General features: G+C 36.8%; 1 protein-coding gene across 1 annotated transcript in view; it reads right to left on the reverse strand.

Annotated features, from left to right (window-relative positions):
* LOC140522501 (uncharacterized) overlaps positions 1–25,575 on the reverse strand; it is a 55,014-nt gene extending 29,439 nt beyond the window's left edge. The window contains exons 1-14 of the mRNA XM_072637922.1: positions 25,553–25,575; positions 25,283–25,397; positions 24,901–25,131; positions 23,313–23,419; positions 19,380–19,517; positions 18,318–18,448; positions 10,480–10,608; positions 10,396–10,424; positions 10,230–10,311; positions 10,081–10,125; positions 7,914–7,963; positions 7,079–7,217; positions 4,936–5,149; positions 3,216–3,396 (exon numbers count right to left, since the gene is read on the reverse strand). Of these exons, the coding sequence (XP_072494023.1) occupies positions 3,216–3,396; positions 4,936–5,149; positions 7,079–7,217; positions 7,914–7,963; positions 10,081–10,125; positions 10,230–10,311; positions 10,396–10,424; positions 10,480–10,608; positions 18,318–18,448; positions 19,380–19,517; positions 23,313–23,419; positions 24,901–25,131; positions 25,283–25,397; positions 25,553–25,575 (1,614 nt within the window). The remainder of the gene's footprint in view (positions 1–3,215; positions 3,397–4,935; positions 5,150–7,078; positions 7,218–7,913; positions 7,964–10,080; positions 10,126–10,229; positions 10,312–10,395; positions 10,425–10,479; positions 10,609–18,317; positions 18,449–19,379; positions 19,518–23,312; positions 23,420–24,900; positions 25,132–25,282; positions 25,398–25,552) is intronic.
* Between the last annotated feature and the right edge of the window lie 852 nt (positions 25,576–26,427).

A 26,427-nucleotide genomic window follows, 5' to 3' on the forward strand; every position in this document is an offset into this window, starting at 1 on the left:
ACATTGCCTTTGGTGGTATTCAGCAAAGTACTTCCCATACATTGTCTCACCTAAGCCTTGCCACACCCTGATGCGGGAAATATTGATATTCTCCTCCCCGTTTTACAGATTAGAACTTAGGTTAGGATACATTATTGAACAACCTGTCCATTATCACACTCAGTAAGTATCAGCAGCAATATCTCAATCCAGGTCTCTTCAGACTCCAAATCTAGCACACTTTTTTCAATAGCTTATTTCCTTTCAGCAGTTGATATTAAGAATTTGTCCTAAATGGAGACTCCTTGCCCTGGTACAATGAACTTCACTCCAGAACAATGAACTCATAAGTCTTATGTTTCTTAGTAGAAGTCTTACGAATAATCGATTTTCTCATGGATGTGTCGCATTTTCATAGCATCATTGATTTAAAACTTTTAGAAGTTATCAAGTTGAAATCTCTCATTTTAGGGAAGGGAAAAGTCAGGCCTAGAATGTGGTCCCCTACTGATGAACCTAGTCTTAACCATGACATGTTAAAGAAATGATGAAAGAATTATTGGGGCCAAATAATAAAATATGACTATTGCACTCCCATCACAACCAAACTCCTCCAGAAGCGTTGGATCCCGTTCAGGACCAGAGAACAGAGTTTTATCCAATAGCTTAGAAGCTGCATTCTATGATATCTTTTCTAAAAAGCCAGAAGGAGAGCATGAATTGGTCACAGGTGAGTTCAATGAAGCACTCCAGTGTGCAAGCACCAAAGGACTACTAAGGGCCAACAACCCAAATGGTTTACTTCAAACAACTGTTGAAAAACAGAAGAAAATGAAAATTTCTAATTTTGGCATTTGAGAAACTTGTGTTTCTATCATGCTGAGCAATGATGAATGTGAGCGAATGGAGGAATTCATGGCCCGGATAGAGCCTTATGTCAGAAACCTAAGTGAAATTTATTTCTGTGGCAAATACTTTTATTCCTTTTCTTTAATGAAAGATGAGGGAGACAAGAAGGTGAAATAGAGCAATCTATTAACATATATTTCAGAACCCTCACTCTCTTCCCTGAAAAGTACAAGCAGATGATATCCCTTAATCAAGGAAGAAAAATGGTTTGTGTTTGAGGTGTCACCTTCTACCTAGTTGCATTCCTTTCTCTCTCTAAGCTAGGAGTTAGTGACACTGATGTGCTGCCCCTTTCCTATGTCCAGAAAGGAAGAGGCACTGTTGTGCACCAGGAACTTTTTTCAGTAGACGTAAAGTTGGGTCTCGGGAGAGATCATTCAATTAAAAGAAAAAGAAACGGTCAAGCAAGACAAACAGTATTGTGCTGATTTTAGTCACTAGCTGTGTCCTGAACTATCTGTTGCAGACAGATGGACAGGACTGAGGATAACAAAGATGTCCCAAAATGAAGAACCGAAATCTGAACTTTCAAAATATGTAGTTAGATTTGAAAATGACCAAAGTAAATATCTCAGAAGTCTGAGTGATTTTGGAAGCAGTTGTTTTGTTTTCTTTCTGCTTCGAAAGAGGATTGTTCAGAATCCCACTTTGCAAAGCTATAACATTTAGCCCCGGAAAAAGTGGTCCTTGAGTTTCCTTTAGCTCTTCTTCGTCCTGCGGACAAGAAGTTCATAAAATTTTCATCATCATTTTCCTTCAACAGTCAGCAACAACATTTTACCTTTAACTGGAATACAGAATCCGACAAAGCACGGACACTAACTTTAAAAACTCAAAGAAAAACAGGCTACTGAAAAGGAAAAGCAACAAGAAGGAAAGCATTTCAAAGTTGAAAAGGAAACTCAATCACTCCTCAGGGCGATCCACACCCAGGGTTAAGTCCCTAACTCTTACAAGCCTCAGCTTGAAGTCTTCACAGGTGAGGATAGATAACATATCTCAAGTGAACTCATTCGATTTGTGGATGGTTCTCTTTGTTGGCAAGTTTTTTCTCATTAATCTTAAAAATGTACATTTGTGCAACTCTTATCCATGGCTCTTAGCTCTTCTCCTTAGACTGAAGCAGAGCAAGCTTCGTCCTTCTTCCACATGACTCTCCTTCAAAAAGTTGAACATATAAGGATCAATAGCTCTATTTTCTTGAACACATCCTCACAAGTCATGGTCCCCAAGGGCCTTTCTCATCCTGTTTGCCATCCTGCTTATTAGCGAGCATAATTCTGAGGAAGCCACAAATGAGTTAAACAACATAAGCCTATCTACTTATTCACTTCAGAGTAGAGAGTGCTTTTCGCCTTCTCTATTTTGGAAGCTATACTTTTCTGAATAAGATGCAAAATTACACTAGCTTTTGGGTTCTCAAATAACATCAATAAATCAACTTTAGTTTAGAACTGGCCACGATTCTTATATCTTTTCAGGCAAAATGCTATCTAAACCTATTTCCCCCAACTCATACGTATGAACCTAATTTTGTAACTAATTGTATAATTTGACAGTAATCCTCACTAAATATCATGTTATGAATAGGCTCAGTCCAGTACTCTGACTTCTTGAGAGTTTGCATTTCCTCCATGTAGAAAGTCTGCAATAATTTTAAGTAAATCAACACGTAAATAAGTAAAACATAAAGACCCTAGAGACCAATAAACTCTTCTGAAAGCCTGAAGGATGTGTGCTAAAGTGTAGTGAAAGGAAGAGAAAAAGAGAACGAACTTGCACTTGCATTGCCCAAAGTATTTTCAGATAAGGAGACTCTCTCTAAAAATGGAGAGGAATCCTCTGGAACTTATGTTGCTATCAAAGTTGAGGATAGAGCAGTGGTGTCAAACAGATCCTCCAGCACTGAGTTCTATGGACAGATTTGGGGGACTTTGAAACCTTTGGCTCAGGGTTAGGTGAGATGAACTCCGTGGCAACATTTGAACCCAGGTTTCTCTGGATATCAGGTTAGTTCTATTCACTACGCCATAGTGATCCTCTACTGTGAGATATACTTTAAAAAGTACTAATTTCACTTTACTCTTTCATGACTCTTTAGACTGCAATTTTACATTCTAATGCTACTGCATGGGATATATATTTTTTTATATTCATGAGTACATATCTACAAATGATTAGACCCAACTTACTTACACTAGACATAAAAATCCTAGTCCTTTCTCAAGATTAAAAAGAGTATGATGTTCACTTCCCCACTCCCAGGGAACCCACAAGTTGTCTTACCAAGAACAGATGGAAATAGTGACTTTAAAATTCCAATTTACCTGTTTCGAATGATTTGTTTCTGTTCTCAATTCCAGGTCCAGAGTTCTGAGAGGGTATTGAAATTCCTGTCTTAGCTCCACTTTTTCACCACGTCGTTCTTTTTTTCTGAACTGGTGACTCATTTTTAGAACTAGCTTTTCTTCAGCGTCTTGCTCAATTTCTTCTTGCTTCCCGGGAACCCTAGATGAAAATTGTCCTTTTTCAATGACAATGCAGTAGAAATAAGGATGAAATACCATTGAATATACTCATCTGGATTTCTAAAGGAAAAGAAGATTAATTTATTGGGAACTCGATCTATGTAGGGAACTCCCTGTCAAGGAACTCCCTCTGTTCATGCAGAGTGGTCCGTGCTCTACACTTTTGAGTTGACCTGTTTCTGTTCCCTATAACACTGAGAATAAACGTAACTTGCACAGGCTCACAAAGTCAGGATGTGTCAGAAACTGATGGAGTTCTTGGGTGCCTGTGCTTGGACACAATTCTAAAATCACGTTTCTCTTTCAAAATCGCATTTCTCCCTAGCCTCAAAACATTATCTCAGGCAGTTTCTCCCCAGTGCAAGAAAACAGCCTGTCACAGCAACAACTATTATCTCCTTACCTGATACAATAGCCAGTTACAACCATAGAATTCAGAAGTTTGAACAGCTGTGTGCTGGCTGAACAGTCTGTGAACATGGCCAGAACGACATTGACTACTCATTGACCCATCATATGTTTCCTCGATTTAGATATAGGAACACTCCCTTACATTTTTCTTGTCCAACAAGATATTCGTGAGACCAATCTGGCATCCGTTAGTCTGTCCTGACCACGAGTGAACTTAGGGATGTTTCAGTCCGAAAACCGCATCTCTATGCAGTTGCCACTCCTCCTTATGCTATTTCCCTGTGAACTCTGCGTATAATACCTGCCAGGTAGATACCAAAAGTGCATGTTCCTTTAAGAAATAACCTCTGCTTAACCTTTGCCTAGTCTCACCTTGAATCATCTGCTTAGCATATTTGGCACATGTTTTCCTATAGACTATCGTATATAAACTTTACCTGTACCCAGCTAGGGTTGCAGTTTCCCTAAGAACCCTTGCTGCTGAAAAGTGTCAGAAAGCTTTACCTTGATGTCAAAAATGTTTGAGTTTGTGAATTCATTCCAGGTGACCTGCCCGTGGTACTCTGGTCTTTGCGTGGCACTTGTTGCCCCTCTGCCAGTTGTCATCAAAATCAGAGGGGACCCATTTTTTTTATCCAGGCTACTGCAGGGCACTTTAATTCTATCAAAACTGTATCATATATTCACTTGGATGCTTTTGTTTCTTGTATTCAATGAAGAGAAATTCCATAAATTGTATGGAGCTGGAACAAAAGATTATTTCCAAATTCCCGAGTTCTGATACATTTCAAAGACGCCGGTGAAAAGTGTAGAGGGGGATGCATATGAAATTACATCCATTTTTCCATTACTATTGATTAGTGAAGTGATTTTTTACTTCATGTTGAAAAAAATGAAACACAGCTACTTGTGTTACAGTTTTCAAAATTCACTACAAATGCATCTCTACCTGATATCCACAGAGTAAAAATGAGTAAGTAGGGCTCATTCATAATACTGTTTGAATGAGGTGGTATTTTGGCCTTCCTAACCTCAAATCCTCTATCACATTTCTTCAACGGTAAGAAAAAAGCTTCCAAGGATTTGTTTAAAATCATGAGTTCCATACCTCGTGCTAAGGAGTTCTCTTTTCCATTCTGCTTTTTGTTGCTCTAAGTCAGACACCATTTGCCTTGTTTCTGATAATTCTTCCCGCAGTCCACAAATCTTGTTTTCTAAACTCTTCACTTTCCTGGTGAGTAATGGACAATGTCCTTTTTTACGTACCACTGATCGATCATATCTAAGTATTGCATCTTCATTTTTCACAAGTTTAATAAAATCTGTACAGAGAAAAACGCAAGTCAATAAAAATATGAGTATTTTAAAATCCGCTGAACCATAGCAGTATACTTAGAATTCAAATACTCTGGCAATGACAAAATCATATCCACGTATAAATCCTCACATATTGCAAAATAATGCGTTGTCAAAAATTTACATTGAAGATGACAATAACCTATTTCTATGTGTGCACTGTAGGCAATGAAACACAATCTCTAAGTGACAAATTAATTGATATAAAAAAATCTGAAAGCTCAGAATTCTTCACAATGAAAGAAAAATATTTGTGAAAAGGAAGTATTTTGAGGTGTATTCTGGGTGGGACAAATAAGATTCATCCAAGGGATTATATACTTAATATCTACATAATGAAAATATACTGAATTATTTTAGAAATATAAATATGTTTTGCTTTACATAATTGTATGGAAACACTGTTTCCTCTTTAGAGATTTATAATATCAGTAAGTATGTAATATTCACACATTGAAATATCCATCCTCATTTATTCATTGGCGAAACCTCTGGTAACTTGAAACACCAGAGGAAGGTCAAAAATCGTTCTGAGCACTAAAGAAAATAGCTGCCCCTTTATTCTTGAGAGACATATGGAGTCAAATTGAGACCTAATCCAGAGTTAGAAATGTTCGTTATGTCGTTACAGTTTCAACGAACTTGATTATTGGGTTTTCCTTGGTAACTTCCAATTCTTCATATATTCATTCACTGTTGAACTGAAGTGAGGCAACAAGAGAGAACCCAGTTGCTGGATGTAGCCACACTGGAGTAGAAGCGAAGCTGACACTGAGGGAACTGGTTAGCTCACCGATTCAAAGAAAAGAAGGTACTGAGGCACAGAGAAGTTAAAAGACTTGTTAAGATTCACACAATTGGAACGTGTAAACGGCAGAATCTGAACCTAGCTATTCATGGCATCGTGTCCAATGCACTATCCTCTATGCCATGCTGAGAGAAGAATTATAAAAACTAGGCAGAATATTTACAAGATGTTTGATATTTGGGGCCATTTTATGAAAGATTATCATATTTTGACTATTCTTTTCATGAAAGAGTTCACTCCTTGAGACCTTTATACTCGTAGTCAGTTCAGTCTCTTCAATGGTTCTCCTATTACCAACCAATATTAATAACACAGATTATATAATATAGCACTTAGAGGCTTACAAAATACACCTCCTCCAACAACAATCCTGTGAAGTATGACATTTTATACGTTATGAAACTGAAGTTCCACGTTTAAGTGTGTGCACTACAGACAAAATCAAGGCCCTGTGCAAATGTGCAATATCCTAACTTTCCATATTTAATTCTTACAGGTATATATTGTCCAGAAAAACTGGATTTTTCAGTGTCACTTTTTTACCTTTCTACTCAGAGTTTCCATGGTTGAAAATGCTCATTTCATCTCCCTATTTTCCCATGATCTCTACCTACTGAATTCATACTCATTCTTTAAAAGTCAGCTCAAATGCTACCTTCACACACAGGTTATTTATTTTGTAATGTTGATAGTCTTTCCCCCACTGAACCTCAAACAGCAATATGACTGTGCTTCTCAAACATACATATATATATGCATATGTATGCACACATATATAGTACATATATACGTATATGTACATATACATATATATATGAATATACATATTAATTTTTGAGTTATCTATGTAGGCTATATTCCGTACTAGATTGCACATTGAATGAGGAAACTTATCTAAACTTTGAATATTTAGCACACAATAGGTACTTAGTGATTCTTTGGTGAAGGCCTGCCAGAGATTAAGCTGACCTCTACTTTGCTATGAGAAAATGGGTTAGGACTTCAGTTGTATCTTCTTGCATACACACACATCTTTGGTTTCTGTTGAACATTGTTATTTTCTTAGGAAATTGTAAAACGTTCGTACCATCACAACCAACACTAAGTTGTTCCATCACTAACAAAACATTCTTATAGTTCAAGGTAGGTAAATCATCACCCTCTGTAGCTGTGTCAGAAGACTGAGTGAGGTCATCACAATTGTTTGCATCCATCTGTACTGTGTCCTGTAAAATACATGACAGCAGGGGAAAATTAAAAAAACAAATATTTAAAGAACAACAATGGCTAACATTTCTGTCGCACTTTCAGATTTTCACAAAACTTCGTGGCATTCTCACAACCATTTTGTGAGACAAGCAATATTCATAATCATTTTACAAATGTAAGGTGGCTTGTCCAGTATCATAGACTCAGCTAGGAATCCAAGGATGGATTCAAAATTAGGTCTTATTGACCCTACCTAGTATGCCACCTAACCCATTAGAAGCTACATTATTTAGGAATCTTGTGAAAATTATTATATATATATATGATATCATGTATGATATCATATAACGTATATAAAATAACGATATATAATCATATATTATTATATCATATGTATAATATATATAATCACATCTTCCTGATTATAAACATTCTTCTTTAATATATAGGGAGAAATGAAGTAAATTCCAGCTTTATCATCAAATTTCTAGCATTCACAATGGACATATTTGACTAGGAGACAATTTCTAAAATTATTCATTTTCAGATTAACTATTCCTATTCGTTGTCACTGAAACATGCATTATTTTCTAAAGTTATTGCAAAAAGCATTGAAAAGTAAACCAAGTTATGAAAGTCTTGCAAGCAAACTAGCATGAAAGGCACTTTGCATAATACAAAATATCAGAAATTGGAATATTATTATTACATACCTGTTCCAGGTCACTTTTATCAAAACTTTCTTGACTTTCCTCTGATGATCCTTTAAATTCCAATTATTGGGTTAAATGGGCATTAATGTTTAAGTAACAGGTGATTTTATTCAGAAGTATTTTTCTCATAGAAATGAAACCTCCCCCTCTTATCAGCAGTGGCAATCAGGACAGCTATAAGTTATCCATTGTATTCTCTTTTCAAGAAAGGAATGAATATAAGAAAATTCGATTTCACTAATCATGCATTCATCAAATTATTCTGTAATCTCAATCAACTGCTGCATTTTAAGTAGCTTGTGAGATGTTCATTTTATACCAAATCACAGGAAGCTGTGAGGATTGATTTATGTATTCATTCCAGATGAAATTGTAAAATTTGAAAATTAAAGGTAAACTAATGAACAATGGTCATGTGTGATCATTTTGGTAGTTAGGCCAGGAGTAATCAATCCATTGGGTTACTTGTTTTTCTCAATGATGAAAGAGCAGGAGAGAGGCTTGCTAGCCTTCACGGAATGTGGGGAATATATTATCTGATATCTGCCCTCCTTTTCACTGTCCAAGTAGTAGAGTTATTTATATTCATTTGTCAAACCCTTTTGTCTGCCCTGGATCTAACCTTCTACAGAAACTGCTGATTCCAAGATTAGCAATGGTCTCTAAAGGCTAAATCTGATAGCCTTTATCCTCGTTCTTACTCTTTCTTGACCTTACATGATCGTGATCACATACTGTTCAAGTTCTATGCTTCATGGATAACCTCCTCTGATGCTATTTGTTAGCAACTCTCATGATTTCTTGAGATAGGGTCAGAACACGTCATAGCAGACTATATTCACATTTTGACAATCTTACTAGACTGACGGAACAGGGTATTATTGTCATTATACTTTGCCTCCCTTTCAGAAAAGCATTTGACAAATTCCTACAAGTCATCTTTCTGGGCAGAATAACAAACGCAAGTACAAGAACAGGATAGAGAATTACATAGAAATGGTTGTCAGAATTTCTTGGGAGTTTTTTGGATGATGTGCTTTCTCTGAATCAATATAATAGCCGTGAGAGACAAAGCAATTTTAGATTTCATCAAAATAGAAATCACGTTCAGAGGAAGGGAGATATAAATCCAGCTGACCCCTGCCTTCGTCAGACCACACCTAAATACTGTTCTGTGTTTTGGGCACCATCTTTTGGGACTGGCTCCTGGATCTCTCAGCCTGTATGTCCTCCTGGAGCTTCAAATTCAACATGAACAAGTCTGAACTCATCATTTTCTTTTCTCTCCATTCCAGCTCTTAAATCTACAGTCTTTAATACTTTTTATCTTTGGTAAACGCATGCCATCTTCTCAGGAATATGGGCCCGTATCTTTGATACTCTTCTCATCCATATATGTATGTGTGTGTATGAAGAAACATACACATGCAAAAGCTGCTAAGTCCCTGTTGATTCTACCTCCATCACATCTGTCATCCTCTCCCTTTTCATCAGTATCAAAGAACCCCCATTTCACGAACTCCTCAACTTTTACCTGGATTTTTGCCATAGCTTACTAAGCAGTCTTCATATTTCTGAATTCTACCTTCTCTGCTTCCTTCTACACAAAGTCATCAAGTAATCTCTTTAAGACCCTGAACTGGCCATTCTCTTGCTCTCAATCCTTCTGTGGTACCTTATTGCTGCAGTTCTCGGGGCTATGAAACCTTTCTTCCACAACCAATACCCTTTCTCCTGATCTCTCACCCCTCAATTTTCCTGGAGCAGTGTAATTCTTCTCCCTTACCTTCCATACTACTGACATTTTAACACAGTTTGTACGTTGTACCCCTTCAGAGAAAGTAAATTTCTTGAGGCAAAAAAACTGTTTGTTTTTATCTTTCCATCGTCCAATAAAGCAGCAAGAATGTGATATTCACATGATAAATAATCGTTCCTTAATAAATACTAACTTGAATTGCGATAATACATACATAACTCAATTTATGTGGCTTTGGGAAATGTAGAAAGGAGGCAGCAAGTACAAAAATGCCACTTGAAATACGGTACTCATAACACAACAGCAAAAACTGAAAACTGCAGGGCACATCTCCTATTAGGTGTGATTTTTTGAAAATAAAAATCACTTAATCTCCTACTTGTATAAAAGGGGAAAATGAGACAATACCGTCAATATCATCTGAGTCATCTAAGTTCCTTTCTTCCACTAAATCTGTAAGATAAGTAGGGAGAAAGGGAAGGAAAAAAGGATATGAATATTTACGTTTTTAAAAATATACTTTCTTTCTTCCTAAATTATAGAATTAGGACACTTACATGACTTTCGTTTTTCCTGAACTCCATTTCCCAGATTATCATTCGTGTAATAAACATGCTTTTCTGTAGTGGGTTGAATGGACTATGAAACCAATAAGAAGAAGATAGTTATATTGAAAGCTTTGAATAAATATCAGATGTAAATTAACAGTATCATTTTTATTACCTTCACATTTTGATGTCTCTCAAGAGAATCTGAAAGAAAAAGAATGAAAGGTTTATCAACAAGTGTATTTCAGCAATATAATACCATCACAACTTCCCACAAAACGAATAGCCTTGTTGGATACCCTTATGTGAATTAAAGAATGAAAGCCATAATTTGGTGTACTTCCGGTTATGGCGTTTGCATCACAGCAATTAGAATCAATTATCAGTTCTTGAAATAAAACAAGAATATAGTGTTAACACAACATGCAACGCACATTTCAAGTAGACCCTACTTCAAGGGTTTTACATATTTGTATATGGAGCAGTACATAACATGCTCCACAGTGACACATGTAAAGGTGATTCTTTTGAAGGGATGGATACTCAAGATTCCCAGGGGGCTCTTATGAAGTTGATGCTGCAACACAGCATCATATCTTCCAAACAATGGCAGTGATTGATGCAATTATATCACAAGGGACCCCAGTGTGGATGATTCCTTAATTAGTTGTATAATTTGGAAATTCGCGTAATATGTAAGCAGTCACAATAAGGTACTTTCAAACAACGTATAAATGATATTCTTATCTCAGAAATAAAGAGGTAGAATTATGTTTTGAATACATCCACTTCGATGCACACTTGTAGAATAACAGTTAATAATACAGTTTCATTTCTTTCCTTACCAGTGCTGCCTACTGGCATCTCTACACCTCTGGTATCCATTAATTTATCAGTCTTAAAAGGTTTTTCTTTACTCATGACGGAAAGTGCCGTCCACAGCCAGAGAAAGTACTAAGGAGTGTGAATTCAGAGTCAAGCAGACAATTTTCCTTTCGTTTTATTTTCTTTGTCATGGCTCTTCCCATTCACTCCAGTTCTTCTATATAACATGACTAATGTGAAAAAACGTTTGATAGGAAAATACATGTACAGCCTATATCTGATTGCAGAATGTCTTGAGGAGGGGGAAAGGGAAGGAGGGGGAGAAAATGTAAAATTAATGGAAGTGTATGTTCAAAACTATAAAAATATAAAAGCTACTTTTTAAGTTTAGTTTATCCATATAGGAAAGAACGTATATAAAATATTTTTAAGACATGATGGAAAAACTTTTGCCATTTGGAGAGTTATTTCAAGAAAGAAAAATTGTTTTAGTCATCTCCTTTAGTAATTCAAAGTTATTAATATATAAACACCCTTTCCACATATGTATTTTACCATTAATGAAAAAGAAATCTATGTACATGTTGGAGATATATCTCAGAAATCAAAATTTGAAGCTTTGAAACTATTGTATACTTTTAAAATATCATTTGTTTTCAGTATTCAACAGTCATTTCCATATATCTTAGATTCCCCCCTCCCTGTAACCCCGTATCTCCCCATGTCCATGCTGAGACAGCATACCGTTTGTTATAGATTCTACACTTACATTCCAATTCAATATATTTTCACCTTGGTCATGTTACATAGAAGAGTTAAAACGAATGAGAGAAATCCTAAAACAAATCAAAACAGAATATAAAAGAAAATGATCTGCTTCATTATGTGATGAAATTTCGTAGTTCTTTCCCTGCATGTGGAAGGCATTTTGCCTTAAGAGACCACTGGAAATTATGTAAATCCCTGCATTGCAATGAAGTGCTACGCCTAGCAGAAAAATTCCTCCCATATAGCGGTTGTTGCTGTGTACAAAGGTCTCCTGGTTCTGTTCCTTTCACTCACAATCTTTTCACATTACTATTTCCAGGCCTCTCATTAATCTTCCTGTTCATCATTTCTTATAGCAAAACAGTATTCCATTACATTCCTGTGCCACACTTTATTCAGCTATTCCTTAAATGATATGCATCCCGTAGAGTTTCAGGTTTTGGCCACCCAAAGGAGAGCTGCTATAAATATTTTTGTACATTTGGGACTCTTTCTCATTTTTGTGATCTCTTGGGGATACAGTGTTAGAAGCGGTAGTTCTAGGTCAAGGGCTGTGCACATTTTTTAGCTCTCTGGACATAGTTCCAAAATGTTCTCCAGAATGGTTGGATCAGGTCCCAGCTCCACCCACAAGAGATTAGTGTTCCAACTCTCCCACATCTTCTCCAACATGCATCATCTTCCTATTTTGTCATGTTACCCAACCTGATGGCTGTGATGTGGTATCTCAGAGTTGGTTTGAATTGCATCTCTCTAATCAAAAGTTCTTGAGAGCTTTTTTTATATCACTCTAGACAGCTTTTATTTCTTCCTCTGAAAACTGCCTATTCATAACCTTTGACCGGTAATGGGCTGGGGATTGACTTCTATTCTTGTACATTTGACTCACTTCTCCATCTATTTTAGAAATGAGGCCTTTATCACAGACGCTAATTGCAAAAATTGTTTCCCAGGTTTCTGCTTTCCTCCTAATCTTCGTTGCATTGGGTTTGGTTGTAGAAAGCTTTTCAGTTTAATGGAATCAACATTTTCCATTTTGAATTTCATAATGCTTTCCACCTCCTGTTTAGTCAAAAATTCTTCCCTTCTTCATAAATCTGAAAAATAGACTATTCCTTGCTCCATTAATTTATTTATAGTATCAATCTTTATTCCTATAGCATGTATCCATTTGGAATTTATTCCTGTGTACGGTTTTGGGCAATGTTCTAACCCTAGTTTCCACCACAATGTTATCCAGTTGTCACAGCAATTATTGTCAAGTAGTGAGTCCTTATCCCAGGAAACTGGGTTCCTTGGCTTTCTCGAAGTGTAGATTGCTATATTCTTTGACCACTGCGTCGGAAGGACGTAAGCTATACGACCGGTCTGCCCTTCTGTTTCTTGGCCCGTATCAAGAGGTTTTAATGATTGTTGCTTTATAATGAAATTTGGGATCTGGTAGATCAAGGTCACCTTCCCTGGTATTTCTCTTCATTAGTTCGCTTGATATTCTGGGCCTTTTTCTCTTCCCGACGAATTTTGATCTTATTTTGTCTAGCTATAGAAAATAATTATCTGATAATTTGATTGTTATGGCACTGAATAAGTAAATTAACTTAGGTAGAATTGTCATGTTTTTTTAACATTGGCTTGGCCTAGCCATGAGCAACTAGTGTTTTTCCGCTTTCTTAGACCTGTCTTTATTTGTGCAAAAACGGTTTTGTAATTGTATTCAGATAATCCCTGGATTTCTCTTGGCAGGTAGACTCCTAAATATTTTATAGTGTCTAACCTAGCTTTACAAGGAATTGTTCTTTCTATCTCTTGCTCTTGAGCTTTGTTAATAATATATAGAAATGCAGAAGATCTGTTCATTTTGCAACCTGAAACTTTGCCAAGTTGTTTATGATTTATCATTTCAAGTAGTTTTTTACTAGAGCCTCTGGCATTCTCTAAGTATATCATCATATCATTTGCAAAGTGAGATAGCTTAGTTTCTTCTTTGCCTATTCTAATTCCATCCTTTTCTTTTTCTTCTCCTATTGCTACCACTAATATTTCTAGTACCATATTGTATAACATGGGTGATAATGGACATCCTTGTTTCACCCCTGGTCTTCTTGCAAGTACATCTAGCTTATCTCCCTTGCATATGATGCTTGCTGAAGGTTTTCGGTAGATACTACTTATTGTTTTATTATTTTATGGGAAGTTCCATCTACTCCTATGCTCTCCAGTCTTTTCAATAGGAATGGGTGTTGTATATTGTCCAAGGATTTTCTGCATCTTTTGAGATAATCATGTGGTTTCTGTTAGTTTTTGACATGATCAATAATGTTAATAGTTTTCCTAATAATGAACCATTCTTTTCAAGGTAAGTTGCTGTATTTTTTTTTTTTGCTAAAATCTTTTTTAAAATTTTTGCACCAATATTCATTAGAGAAATTGGTCCAGGATTTCCTTTTTCTGTTTTGGCCCTTCCTGGTTTAGGTATCACAACGATATTTGCATCATAAAACGACTTTGAGAGGACTCCTTTGCCAATTTTCCCAAATACTCGATATAATATTGGAAGTAACTGTTCCTTAAATGTGTGATAGAATTCAATTGTTAATCCATCCAAACTTGGAGATTTTTTCCTAGGGAGTTCATGGATGGCTTGTTCAATTTCTTTTTTCCGAGACAGGGTTATGTAACTACTCAACTTCCTCTTTTGTTAATCTGGGCAATTCACATTTTTTAAAATAGTCATCCATCTCCTTTAGATTGTCGAATTTATGGGCATACAGTTGGGCAAAGTAATTTCTAGTTAATGTTTTAATTTCCGGCTCATTGTAGGTGACTTCAACCCTTTTCATCTTTGATAGTGTAATTTGCTTTTCTTCTTTGGTTTTGTTTTTTTTTTTTTTATCAAATGGCTCAAAGGTTTCTCAATTTTGTGGTTTTTCATAAAACCAACTTAAAGTTTCATTTATGACTTCAATAGTTTTCTTAATTTCCATTTTATTAATCTCTCTTCTGGTTTTCAGTCTTTCTGATTGGGGATTTACTTGGGGATTTTCAATTTTTTCTTGTTCTGGCTTTTTCACCTGCATGCCCAATTCGTTCATGTCCTTAGAGGAAGAAATTTTACATCTTTAAATTCCTACATCAGCCATTGTCTATTTTGAAATATTAAATGACTTTACTATATATCAGTCCAAAAACGTCTTAAGATGTTGTTTAATATACAAAACTATATAATTACCTTTACTATTCATCAGTCCACAATATATTACTAAATTCAAAGCTTTTTTTTAGCAGGGGTTTCTTGTTTATTAAGTATTTACAATTAGTTTGACAAGAGGAATTGGTTGCATCAATGAACATATGCAAAACTTTTTATTAACTTTGGGAATTTTCAATTATTGATATATATGTATATGTACACGTATACATAGATACACACACATACATAAATATGTATGTATGTATAGTCAAAGTCAGGTCCTCTGGTACGCTGAAATATGGGGCCGTGCTCTAGAGCCCTTCTGGAGGGGAGCACAAAGGTAAATGCATCAAGAAACAGGTACTACTGTGCAAGTTTTTGTATATAGGATTATTGTTGCACCTTTGATTGTGATATTGCCTACGTGAAAATTAATATATCCCTTCACCTTTCAGTGCTCAAGTCAATTCTCTGCCACCCGAAGTTTCACAGAAGGTTCTAACCTGCTCTTGCAGAAGGAGATAATTCATGCCAACGGAAATACAAGTCTTGTCTTTATCACCAAAAAGAATTGTGTGATATGGGCTTGTATCCTGAGGCAGACATTTATATAACCCACTCATTAAACTGAAATTCATCTCATTGTTTCCTAAAGCTAAGGACAAGAAGAGAAAAGTAATTAACAAGAGCACTGGATTTCTTAATTCAACACAATACCTGGCAGAGCCAGGACTAGATCACTTAGTCCTAAATCCTGCCTGTCTTATCTAGCTACACTACAGCACTGTCTGACTTGGGAAGGACAACTTTTACTTGTCAGCATTTCCAATTTGTATTACCCATGAAGAGTTGTGCGACAAGATGACATTACTCAATTAAAGTAATGGCTTCATGAAAACAAAACTGAATATCAATCATCAGGGAGAGAGAGAAAAAAGACTTTTGGATTGCAATGTTTTGGGATAATTTGTGACTTTGCTACCATAACCCTGAATTAAAATATCAAAGAAATGAGAATTACTGATTAGGGAATGCTCCACCCCAGAATACAATAATTTGTCAAAATGCCAGAAAACCAGAAAATTTCGAATTTCTCTGACAAATAATTTGGGCTTATTCTCAATGTGAACAAAAGAAAACAAGAAATAATTACAAGGAAGGAAGATGTTGCTTCAGGGAACGAAAAATGACTACCAGGCCCCAGGATCGGAACTCTATCACACTCATACTTCATGATAAGAGCCTGGTTTCCTTTGCCAATATGATTTATAAGAAAATGTGTACGCAAAGGGTTCACTACTAATAAAACTCAAGAAAATATGTCCTCACTTTATTACTACTCTCATCTTCCCCTCAAAACAATGAAGATTTGAGGTTCATGGTCACAGCTCAGTGACTCCTCAAGTTCAAAAAAGTCATCACCAATTTTGTCTAATGCTGCATGAAGCTATGCTGTACTGCCACACTCGTGTATCAGATAACAAATTTTACTAATTCTTGGATGAACATAAATGAGATAGAACAAATAAATGTCTTATGGTACAGAATGAGTATTTCAAGGAAAGCATACATATTTAATAAAAATATATTTAAAAAAAGAAATTTTTTTCTTCCTATTCCTATCCCTAGTTGTTTGAAGCTTTTAAAATTCTAACCTTACTATGGTTGCGCTTACACTCTGATTTGGGTTTCTATAGAAAATGATTCTGGTTATTATATATTTCATAAAGTCAGTGTCTGCATTCAGATATCTGTCACAAACCTACTTATGAATAGTTCTATCAGTAACAATCCTTTCAGTTTTCCCTATATTTATTTCCGTCTTGTAGACTATAAATTTTCTTGTTTGATGAAATTCATAGACATTCCACCTTCATTGAGTTTCCTAAGTACAATTATTTTTATTACAATTTGATTTGGAATTTCAAAAAATTTGATTAAATTTCTTTCTCTAGATAACATAATAGAAATTGAGGAATACAACTTGACATTTTTAATCTTAAAAGTTCATTCTATTTGCATGTATGTAGCTAGAGATATACTATTTTACAAACGAAGAAAACGAAGAAAAATGAAGTTCATTCATCACCTGACAAGCTATAAGCAAGGAATGTTTTCTGAAAAGGATGTGATTTTAGACTGTACTAGATATACTTAAAATTAAATACTGTTTCTTGTGCCATTGTGATTTCTTATTTCTTTTAAGGAACGATTTACATAGCTCATCTCTTTCAGATCTGTAGTGTAATATGCGCATGATCACACTTTCTTTTGAGCTCTGTTGGCATGAGCAAGGCATCTAAGCTAACTGCTCCTTAGTTTCATCACCATTCAAATGGAAGTAAACAGAATACCCACACTGCTTTTCTCACAAGGTAAAGGGTAAATTGATTTGAAACAGAAAACTCATAAATACGGGATGAAGTTATTATTGCAAGCCCAGGTCATTGAGATTCCCAATGGCCCAGCTGGCAGGATTCAATATTAGGCAACCACTCAGAAAAATCTCTTCTCTTTGAAAGTTTAACGGCCTGAATCAGGAGATTGGAAGTGTTCCTAGGATGATGTTGGAAGTGGGCACATGTGCAAATATCTACCAAAAATCTAGGAACATATATGTATTACCTTTCAAACCTTTGTCCCCTGTTCCCCCTAACTTCTGTGTCTTTTGCATCCTCTTTGGTATCTCTGAACTGAAAGCTTTATGAACATTTAGAAATGTTGGAAACGTTTAAAATGTATCCATTTCCAAAGCTTGGATAAGTGATTTTCATAGACTTCCAAAAAGGAAGAAGGCTTTGCTCTCCAGCTGTTTTACCGTTCTGCCTTTATATGTCCAAATATTAGATGAGCCCATCTGTGTCGGTGTGCCTCTGTGTGTGAACATGCTACAGTTACAGGAGACGTTTACGTACTTATTTTTCCCATGTTTTAGCATCAAAAATAACTAATATCACTACATATAATACATGTGAAATATGTTCAAAATTTTTCACATGATTTCATTAATTACATTTAGAACAATGGAGAAATCTGATAATTGTTATTGTAACTTGCTTAAAGAAATTTTGGGAGAAAGCAGACATTAATAACACAAAATACCTTGAGGCTGTTTTGTTCAGGATAATCAACCTACAAGGATAATTAAGTAAATAACCAAAAATAGACCAATTCCTACCCTTTAAAAGTATAAAATGGAAATAGAACATATATACATATATTTATATACATAAATATTTAATATATATGAAATTAAAGATTGCTCTTTCATTATTTTTTAAAATTAGCTATTTTTTTTAATTTGTCACTCTTACCTTCCTGATCGTTGGCAGGTCCAGTCACGGTAAATCTGGAATCAGCAGCCCTTTCCAAACTGCTGATTTGGAGTGAAAGGGGCTGATTAAGTGCCTTCTGTTGTCCATATTGATAAATTAGTTCGTAATGACTATGTACAAAGTAAAAGATAAAACAAAATATTTCTACATCAACCAAGATAAAATTATACGTACCGGGTCTCTGCATACCTTAGACTTTAATAATCAGATTATCAGCAAAATTGTTGTTATTCTTTTGATAAAGTCTGTAGGGTATAGCTAATTATTCAGCCTAAACCTAGTATACATGTACTCAGAGTCACAGTAATAGAGAAGTATAGATTCAGAGCTTTAGATCATCTACTCCAAACACTTTATTTTCTAGATTAAGTAACTGAGTTCCAGAAAAGGTTAACAGTTCTCCAGGGTGATCCATAAAGTGAGAGGCATCATTTTTCCTCAGGTCCTCTGATTCCAATTAGAGCACTCTTTCCCCTGACCAAACTGCCTCATTGTAAATTTTGATGTTGATTATTATATTTATTACTTATTCTCTTTAGCTGTCACTCACTTTCAGGTGTCCAACATATCATGTGGCTTTTCCTAAAACTAACTTTAAATCTACTATAACTGGAGGTATCAGCAAAGATTAAGAAACAAACAGGAAAAAAAAACCGTGTCTTTAAAGCAGACTTTATAAATAAATTTTTGTGAAGTGAACTTTTGGGATGATCAAATACTAAAATGTATGGAAAACATTGGAAAACCTTATAGAACTATAAAAATGGCACCTATCATCCTCGTTATCCTTACTTCTGAAAAATCTGATCTCACATACCCTGACTCTACTTTGTAACTCGTCTCATGCTTATGTCCTCCTGAACTTGGATAACCGAAATTGGCCTTTGGACCAACTTCTTCACAGTGCCTTGAAGTATGCTTGCCAGATGCTTGCCATATTATGCAACTATGAAAGTCCCAGACAGTCTCCTTTGTATAGAGGAGAAATGATTTTAAATGCAATTCCATACAAATTATTAGAATTAAAACGTTGATACTTACATGGAATGACCACTGAAAGCAGCATGTTCCTCAGCTGTCTGTCCAAATGCATCTCGGCAAGAGAGATCAATATCATATTGAAGAAGAAGACTGACTACACCTGTTGGTTTACAACGGGCAGCAATCATCAGGGCTGTTCTAGAATAACAAAGAAACCATCGACATTTCAGAATTTAAAGGAGTCACACGTAATTAGATTTCTCTCGATATGTTGCAACAAGAGGATATCTCATATATGAGGTTATACGCATGTGCAACATGAATACTTCGTGAGGGATGAGTACTTTTTGTGCTTATATGCAGCATGAAAAATGGCAGTTAGGAAAAGAAGGAAAGACAGGATTGAGAGGGGTATTTTTTGTCCTCTTAGAGTTCTAGCAGGAACTGTCCAATTCAAGATTTTCATGACAACAAGAAGGTAGTGCATCAGAGTAACTTGTGTACAAAAGTGAAGAACTTTCAAGGGAGCCTACACCAAGTTTCCACTTGTTTACTAGCCTTGAAAGGAAAGTGGAGGCTCTTTGAAAGTAATGTTTATGGACAAGCTCATGTAACTGAAGAAAGGTTCATCACCAGATAGCTAGGACCATTGGATTTCAGGAAGGCCCATTAACCCATGAAGGCAGTTGATAAAGAGTTAGTGTGATTACAAGCTGCACTAGTAGAGAAAATATCCAAAATCGTGAAAACAGAGATCTTCTGAAGTTCCGAGTTTGTGTTATGTTGAATAATTCACTGTCTTTCTGCCTAAGGCAGTATTGTAGGTATATCAGTAATGTCACGTAGAGGTGTGCTGTTCCTTGATTACTTCGTGATAACTCATGGGGCAGCGAGGTGGTGCAGTGCATAGAGCACGAGTGCAGGAGTCAGGAGGACCTGAGCTCAAATCTCACCTCAGATACTTGACACTCACTAGGTGTGTGACCTTGGCCTAGTCACTTAACCCTAATTGTCTCATCCTGGGTCATCTCCAGTCATCCTGATGAATATCTGGTCACTGGATTCAGATGGTTCTGGAGGAGATGTGAGGCTGGCAACCTGCACAGCCCTCCCTCGCTCAAAATAAAGTCAATTGCAAGTCATGGCAGTATTGCCCTGATGGCATGGTCTTCCTCTGCAAGGAAGGGTGAACACTCACGCAGTGATAACCGATATAATAGGCTAACTCTGTGGAAGGTGGAAGTAGTGTCAAAAATATCCATGTAATGTAAATATATTATATGGGGAAATTATGGATATTTTAAGGTATATTCAAGTGTTAATAAACTCTTTATGGCAGGTAGAAATGTTGATTCTGTTTAAATGTTTTTCTCTGATCCAAAATCTCAATACCAAACATAGCAAAAGGAACGAGTACAATATATTTGGGGGTGGCGCGGAATAAAGGATTATGGGAAAGATTGAAACTGATGGAGTTATGAAATATAGTATTAGCTCTTAATATTATCCTATCTTTTAAAATATTAGGTTTGTTTTTTAAAAGATTATTTTTAGTTTTGCGATCCAAGATGATGGAGTAAGCAGTAAATCGCCATAACTCTCCAATATTCACCTCGAAACAACCATAAAATACTGCCCTCAAACAAATCCTGCCACAGCAGAACCATCAAAGGTATAGGGTGAAACAATCTTAGAGCCCCCAAACCTTGGAAGATTGACAGGGAAGTTCTTTCTCACTTAGGTAAAAGGGAGCATACTCCAGGACAGGAAGTATCCCAACAGGGCAGCAGCAAGCCTCATCTCAACAAAGCAATGGTAGATTCGGAGTCCCAGTATAGGGAGTGGGCAGACTCCAGTTCTAAGAACTGACATGCCTCAGAATAGACTCAGCCAAACAGGTAGGGTCTATCCCTACAGGTGATTAAGGAAACAGGCAGCCACCAATGGTTACAATGCCAAGAACTTCAGGGTACATCTAGGGAAACTCGAGAACACTCCACCAGTCGTAGCACATGACAAACATCAGCAGTAGAACTCCGGGACAGCATCAGGTAAGCTGCCAGAACCCTACTATCTGCAGCAGTGCCTTTCATTCCCACTCCCATCCCCCGAGCAAACCACCGTAAAAGAGGGCTCCCACACGAGTCAGCAAAACATTGCAGCACCAGGTAAACAGCCAGGACCTGGAGACCCTGCTACAAAATTCTGAAACAGTGCCCTTTCCACATTGTGAGCAGAGCTCAAATTGAAAAGAAAGGGGAAAAAAAGACGAGCAAAAAGTCATTGGAAAAAATGACCATAGGAAGTTATTGTGGCCACAAAGAATGTGGAGGAAAAAAATTCAGAGAAGGAGAATGACGCCAAAACACGTATAGGCAAAATCGCAAAGCAAAAAGAGAAGTGAGCTCAATCCCAGAGAGAGCTCATGGAAGAGCTCAGAAAGGAAATTAAAATCATATAAGAGAGGTAGAAGGAAAAGTGTGCAAAGAATTGAGCGATGAAAGAGAATTGTGACAATATAAAATACTTGGGAATCTCTCTTCCAATACAAACCAACCAACAATGAACACAATTACAAAACGTTTTTCACTCAAATCAAGTCAGATCTGAATAATCTAAAAAATATCAGTTATTCATTGGTAGGCCAAGTTAATATGATACAAATGACAATTCTACCAAAAGTAATATCTTACTCAGTGCCATACCAATCAAACTACCAAAATTATTGTATAGAAATTAAAAAATAAAATTCATCGGGATGAACAAAAGGTCCAGAATACCAAGGGAATTAATCAAAAATAATACAAGTGAAGGTGATCTATCTCTACCATATATAAAATTCTATTGTATAAATCGACAATCATCAAAGCCACTTGGGACAGGCTGAGAAACAGAGTGTAGGATTAGTGGAATATGTTTGGTATCAAAGAACCAGGGTCAATGACTACAGTAATCTTCTATATGAGAAATCCAAAGATTCCAGCTTCTGAATTCACTAGTTGACAAAAAATGCTGAGAAAACCGGGGGAAAAAGTCTCATGACAGAAAATGTTATTCACATCCAGAGAAACAATTATGGAGTCTGAATGGAGGTGGAAGCATACTATTTTCTCTCCCTTTTGGTTTTTTGTTTTTTCTGTCTTCAGATTTTCCTCTTTTATTCTGCTACTTCTGTCAAACATGAGCAGTGTAGAAATAGGTTGAATATGATTGTACATGTACAGCCTATATCAGTTTGCATAACATCCTGGGAAAGGGGGAGGCCCAGGAAGAAGAGCAATTTGAACTCAAAATTTGAAAACTGCAAAAAATTGAAAAGTAAAAATAAATAAATTTTAAAAGAATAAAAGAGAGAAAATGTGACAATGTAAGTGCTTCCATCGTCCTCAAATATTAAAAGAACCAGGAGAAGGCTTCAATGCCTTTCTTGGATCCTCTATGTGGAATTTCTGGTATTAGGACAAAAATCCTGTAGCATAAGAAAGTATGGAAGGACTAAAATCTCAGCCAGTGGCATAAATATTCACAGTGATAAGGTCACAGGATCATGAAAGTCAGTCATCTTATTATTGTATTGATTTGTATTTGTCAGTGCACATATCCTTAAGAACAATGAAAGGAAGAAGAAGGAAAAATTACACACATCAATTCTCATGATTGACATGAAGATTATTTCATGTAGAGAATCAATTGCATCACGAGTACACAAAACAGCTATGTGATGATCTTAAGTCATTGAAAATCAAACAATGAAACCTGCGAAAATAAATCACTAATTGATGGTGGATGGCATGCCCACATGAATGGCTTTCTCTGCTGCAGAAGCATAAATAGTAGCCCTTTTCATAATTGATGTTTGTGCACATTGTCACCCTTTCTCAGTGATGAACAATTTCAATTATTGTTGCTCACTAAGAGTTCCCTGACTGAAGTTGTTCTTATTCCTCTAATAACAGTTACCTCTTTTTTTCTTGGAAGCTTTAATTACCGTACCTGTCAAGCCTATCCGATGTATTCACATTTGCTCCATTCTTTAAGAAAAGATCTACCATATCTCGGTTATTTTCTTTAACTGCAAGCAAAAGTGGTGTGCAGCCTTCCTGCAAAATCATATTAAAGATCAAGTTAAGGTATGCAAGAATTGTTTATATGATAGAATTCAGTTGAAGGCATGTTGTGAACATCCTGTGAACTTGCTAATGACATGCTAAGGAAGTAGGCTACAATGGAACTCTGGAATGAGAAGAGCAGGGCATAAATCCAGCTTCTGTTAGTTAATTTCCATGTGACCGTAAGTAAATTATTTCACTTCTTTGGGCCTTAATTTCCTCACATGTAAAATGAGGGAATGAAGTTAGATAGCCTCTGGGATTGCTTCCAGTTATTAATTTGTGATCAGGACGTAGAAAACCAGGATGTGTAAGAGATTTTCCTAATCTTTTAGGGGTACCTTCCTTTCCTCTGTCTTCATGTCATGATCAATGATCGTCTGCGTGCAGTCACCCTTATTTCCCCAGTACTTGGCCAAGCTACAACTACGTTCTGGTCAGTTTTCAAGTTGCCTAGTTCTCTTCATCCTTTCCCCTGAAGTGTGTTACAACCAGCCTCAAAACTCAAGAAAATCTTGCCTTAAGGTGGCTGAACCTTGAAGAAAGTCATTCTCTTGATATTTTCCCTCCCTTCACAACCCTCCTAATGTATATTTTGATTTTTATTTTCTTTCTTGAGCAGCAGTGACGAAGAGTCAAACCTTTTCTTAAAAATCAGGAGATACTCAATAAGTCTACAAAGGAAACGGCATAGTGTGTAGGAAATAGAAAAAAAAACACACCTACATACACTTAAGAATTTGTTCTTGTAAAATGTCTGTCTGCAGTTTTATGCTGAACAAATTTTTAAGAGAATATTTTTTAAAACATTATGACATTTCTTCTTGACCAATTAACATTGTACTATCATAGGTAAATGTTTATATGTAAAGTATTGCAGACAGATATTTGATGGAACCTTTGAATTCTGGGTACCAGACCTAATATAGCATGCAAAGAAAATTCTAGAGAGACAGATGTGGTGGACTGAATGGAGAGCCAAACTCAAAATCAGTGAAACAGAGATTCAAGGCCTGCTGCTGAGACACTTAGAGTGGCTAGGTGAGCTTGGGAAGTCACTTCACATTTCACCATTACAAACCATTCCCTAAGTCACGTTTTCATAACTTTTTGTGTGTGTGTGTGTGTCATGCACCCCTTTCCAGAATAATGCTTTTAAATACCTAAAATACAGAGAATGCAAAGGAAGCCAATAACATTGAAAGAACTATAAAATAAATGGTGATTTTTTTTTGAAATTAATGGATCCCAGGTTAACAACCCTACTCGAAGATTAAATCTTAGAACAGGCCCTGGTCCAAAGCAGTCGAGGGAAGTTCCTCATTAAGAGTTCCGTTGTGAATGGAGTCTCCTCCCCGTTTTGCCTGGCCATCAGAAAATTCCCAAGGCCAATGAACTTTGAGTAGAGATGGATTTTAAGATACTTGCATTAAAGAAATGCTTCCAAGAATATAATGTGCATTGGAAAATACCTGATTTACACATTTGATCTCAGAAAATATTTTCTCACACAAGAGGTAGACTTCTACCTTGTTTTTTGCTTCCATGTCTATTGTATGTCTAAGCAGCTTTGCTGCTATGGCTGTGTTAAGTCCAGAGGCAGCATAGTGAAGTGCAGTGTTGTCATGGGTATCCATCAGAGCAGGGTCTGCACCATAATCCAGCAGGATCCTTGCACACTCCTCCTGCTGACACTGTACTGCCTGTGAATGGAATGTAGAGAAAGAGACAATCAATACTCTAAAAAGTATTTAGTATACTAAAACATCATTAGTGATATTTAAATAATTTAGTAAAGCACATTTTCTTACTCCAAACGCATTCTATAGACCAGCAAGGTTAACTAGGGCATACCTTCATTAAAGATGTCTGATAGTGCTTGTCACGCAGGTTTATTTTGCATTTTCTCTCTACTAAGAGAGACACAACATCTGGATGGCCATTTGCAGAAGCCAGGTGTAGAGGTGTGCTATGAAAATGAGAGCTAAGTCAATGCTTGGTAATTACGAAAATCAAAATTGTACTCTTGTTAGGTACTATACTTGTAACATAAAATGCATTATTGTTACTCCGCCTGAAATCGAAATCGCTGCCCAAATAAATATAAGTGGCCACCCTTCTCACCCGAGGACATCTACAATGTGCATTAGTTCTTCTGACCGGATATGATGAACAAAAACGTCTGGGAAATAAATAGCAGACTCAGAAGAACATTTCACTGGAAGAGAGCAGCATTTGCTCCCACCACGTCACTGAGAAAGAGTAAGTCAGCTGGAAGCAGACTACAAGTAAAAGGAAGGAGTTTCCCCTCCATTAAAAATGGGCAGGCAGGAGGGTCAGGGGTCACCAGCACTCAGAACTTGGGATCCAATCTCCAGGAGGCAGAGCCTGCGCCTGCTCTGGCCCAGGTGCTCAAAGGACAAGTTTTCCAAGGATTAGCCAAGGCACATGCAGACTCGTGGAGGGAGGGTGGAGGAGGGGGTGTCTTACACTGTTCCTGGGGGGGGGCCATCCCTTCTCTCACCCCCAGCGCCCTCTCACCGCTTCTCTTTATCCAGATCGTCCACGTGTGCCTGGCCCAGCAGCAGCAGGTGCTGCACCCTGGCCACATCCCCGAAGGAGGCAGCTTTATGGATCTTCCCGAGGTCCTTCATTCTGATGACATAACCGGCACCTGGGACCAAGGGTCGGACCTCGCTGTCTCTCCTGGGAGAGGAGGAGCCAGATGGAGACCGCTCTCTCCTTCTCAAGATTTTGAAAATCTTCCTCATCCTGAGGGCGGGCTTCAGAGATGGTCTGGAGAACTCACTTGGAGACCCTCAGCCTTCTCCGGGAGCTCGCTTACTCTCCAAAACACTTCGATAGTCAGAGACTCCAAGGAAACTGCGTCCAAACAGGGCAACAGTTAGAAAGGAATCGATCCTGGAGATGCTTGGAGCCCTAGCAACGCCTCGAGGGAGACCGAAGTGCGCGTGAGCTTGACAGACGCTCAAGGCATG

The sequence above is a fragment of the Notamacropus eugenii genome, chromosome 2, assembly GCF_028372415.1.
Source record: "Notamacropus eugenii isolate mMacEug1 chromosome 2, mMacEug1.pri_v2, whole genome shotgun sequence".
In the NCBI taxonomy this organism is placed as follows: Eukaryota; Metazoa; Chordata; class Mammalia; order Diprotodontia; family Macropodidae; genus Notamacropus; species Notamacropus eugenii.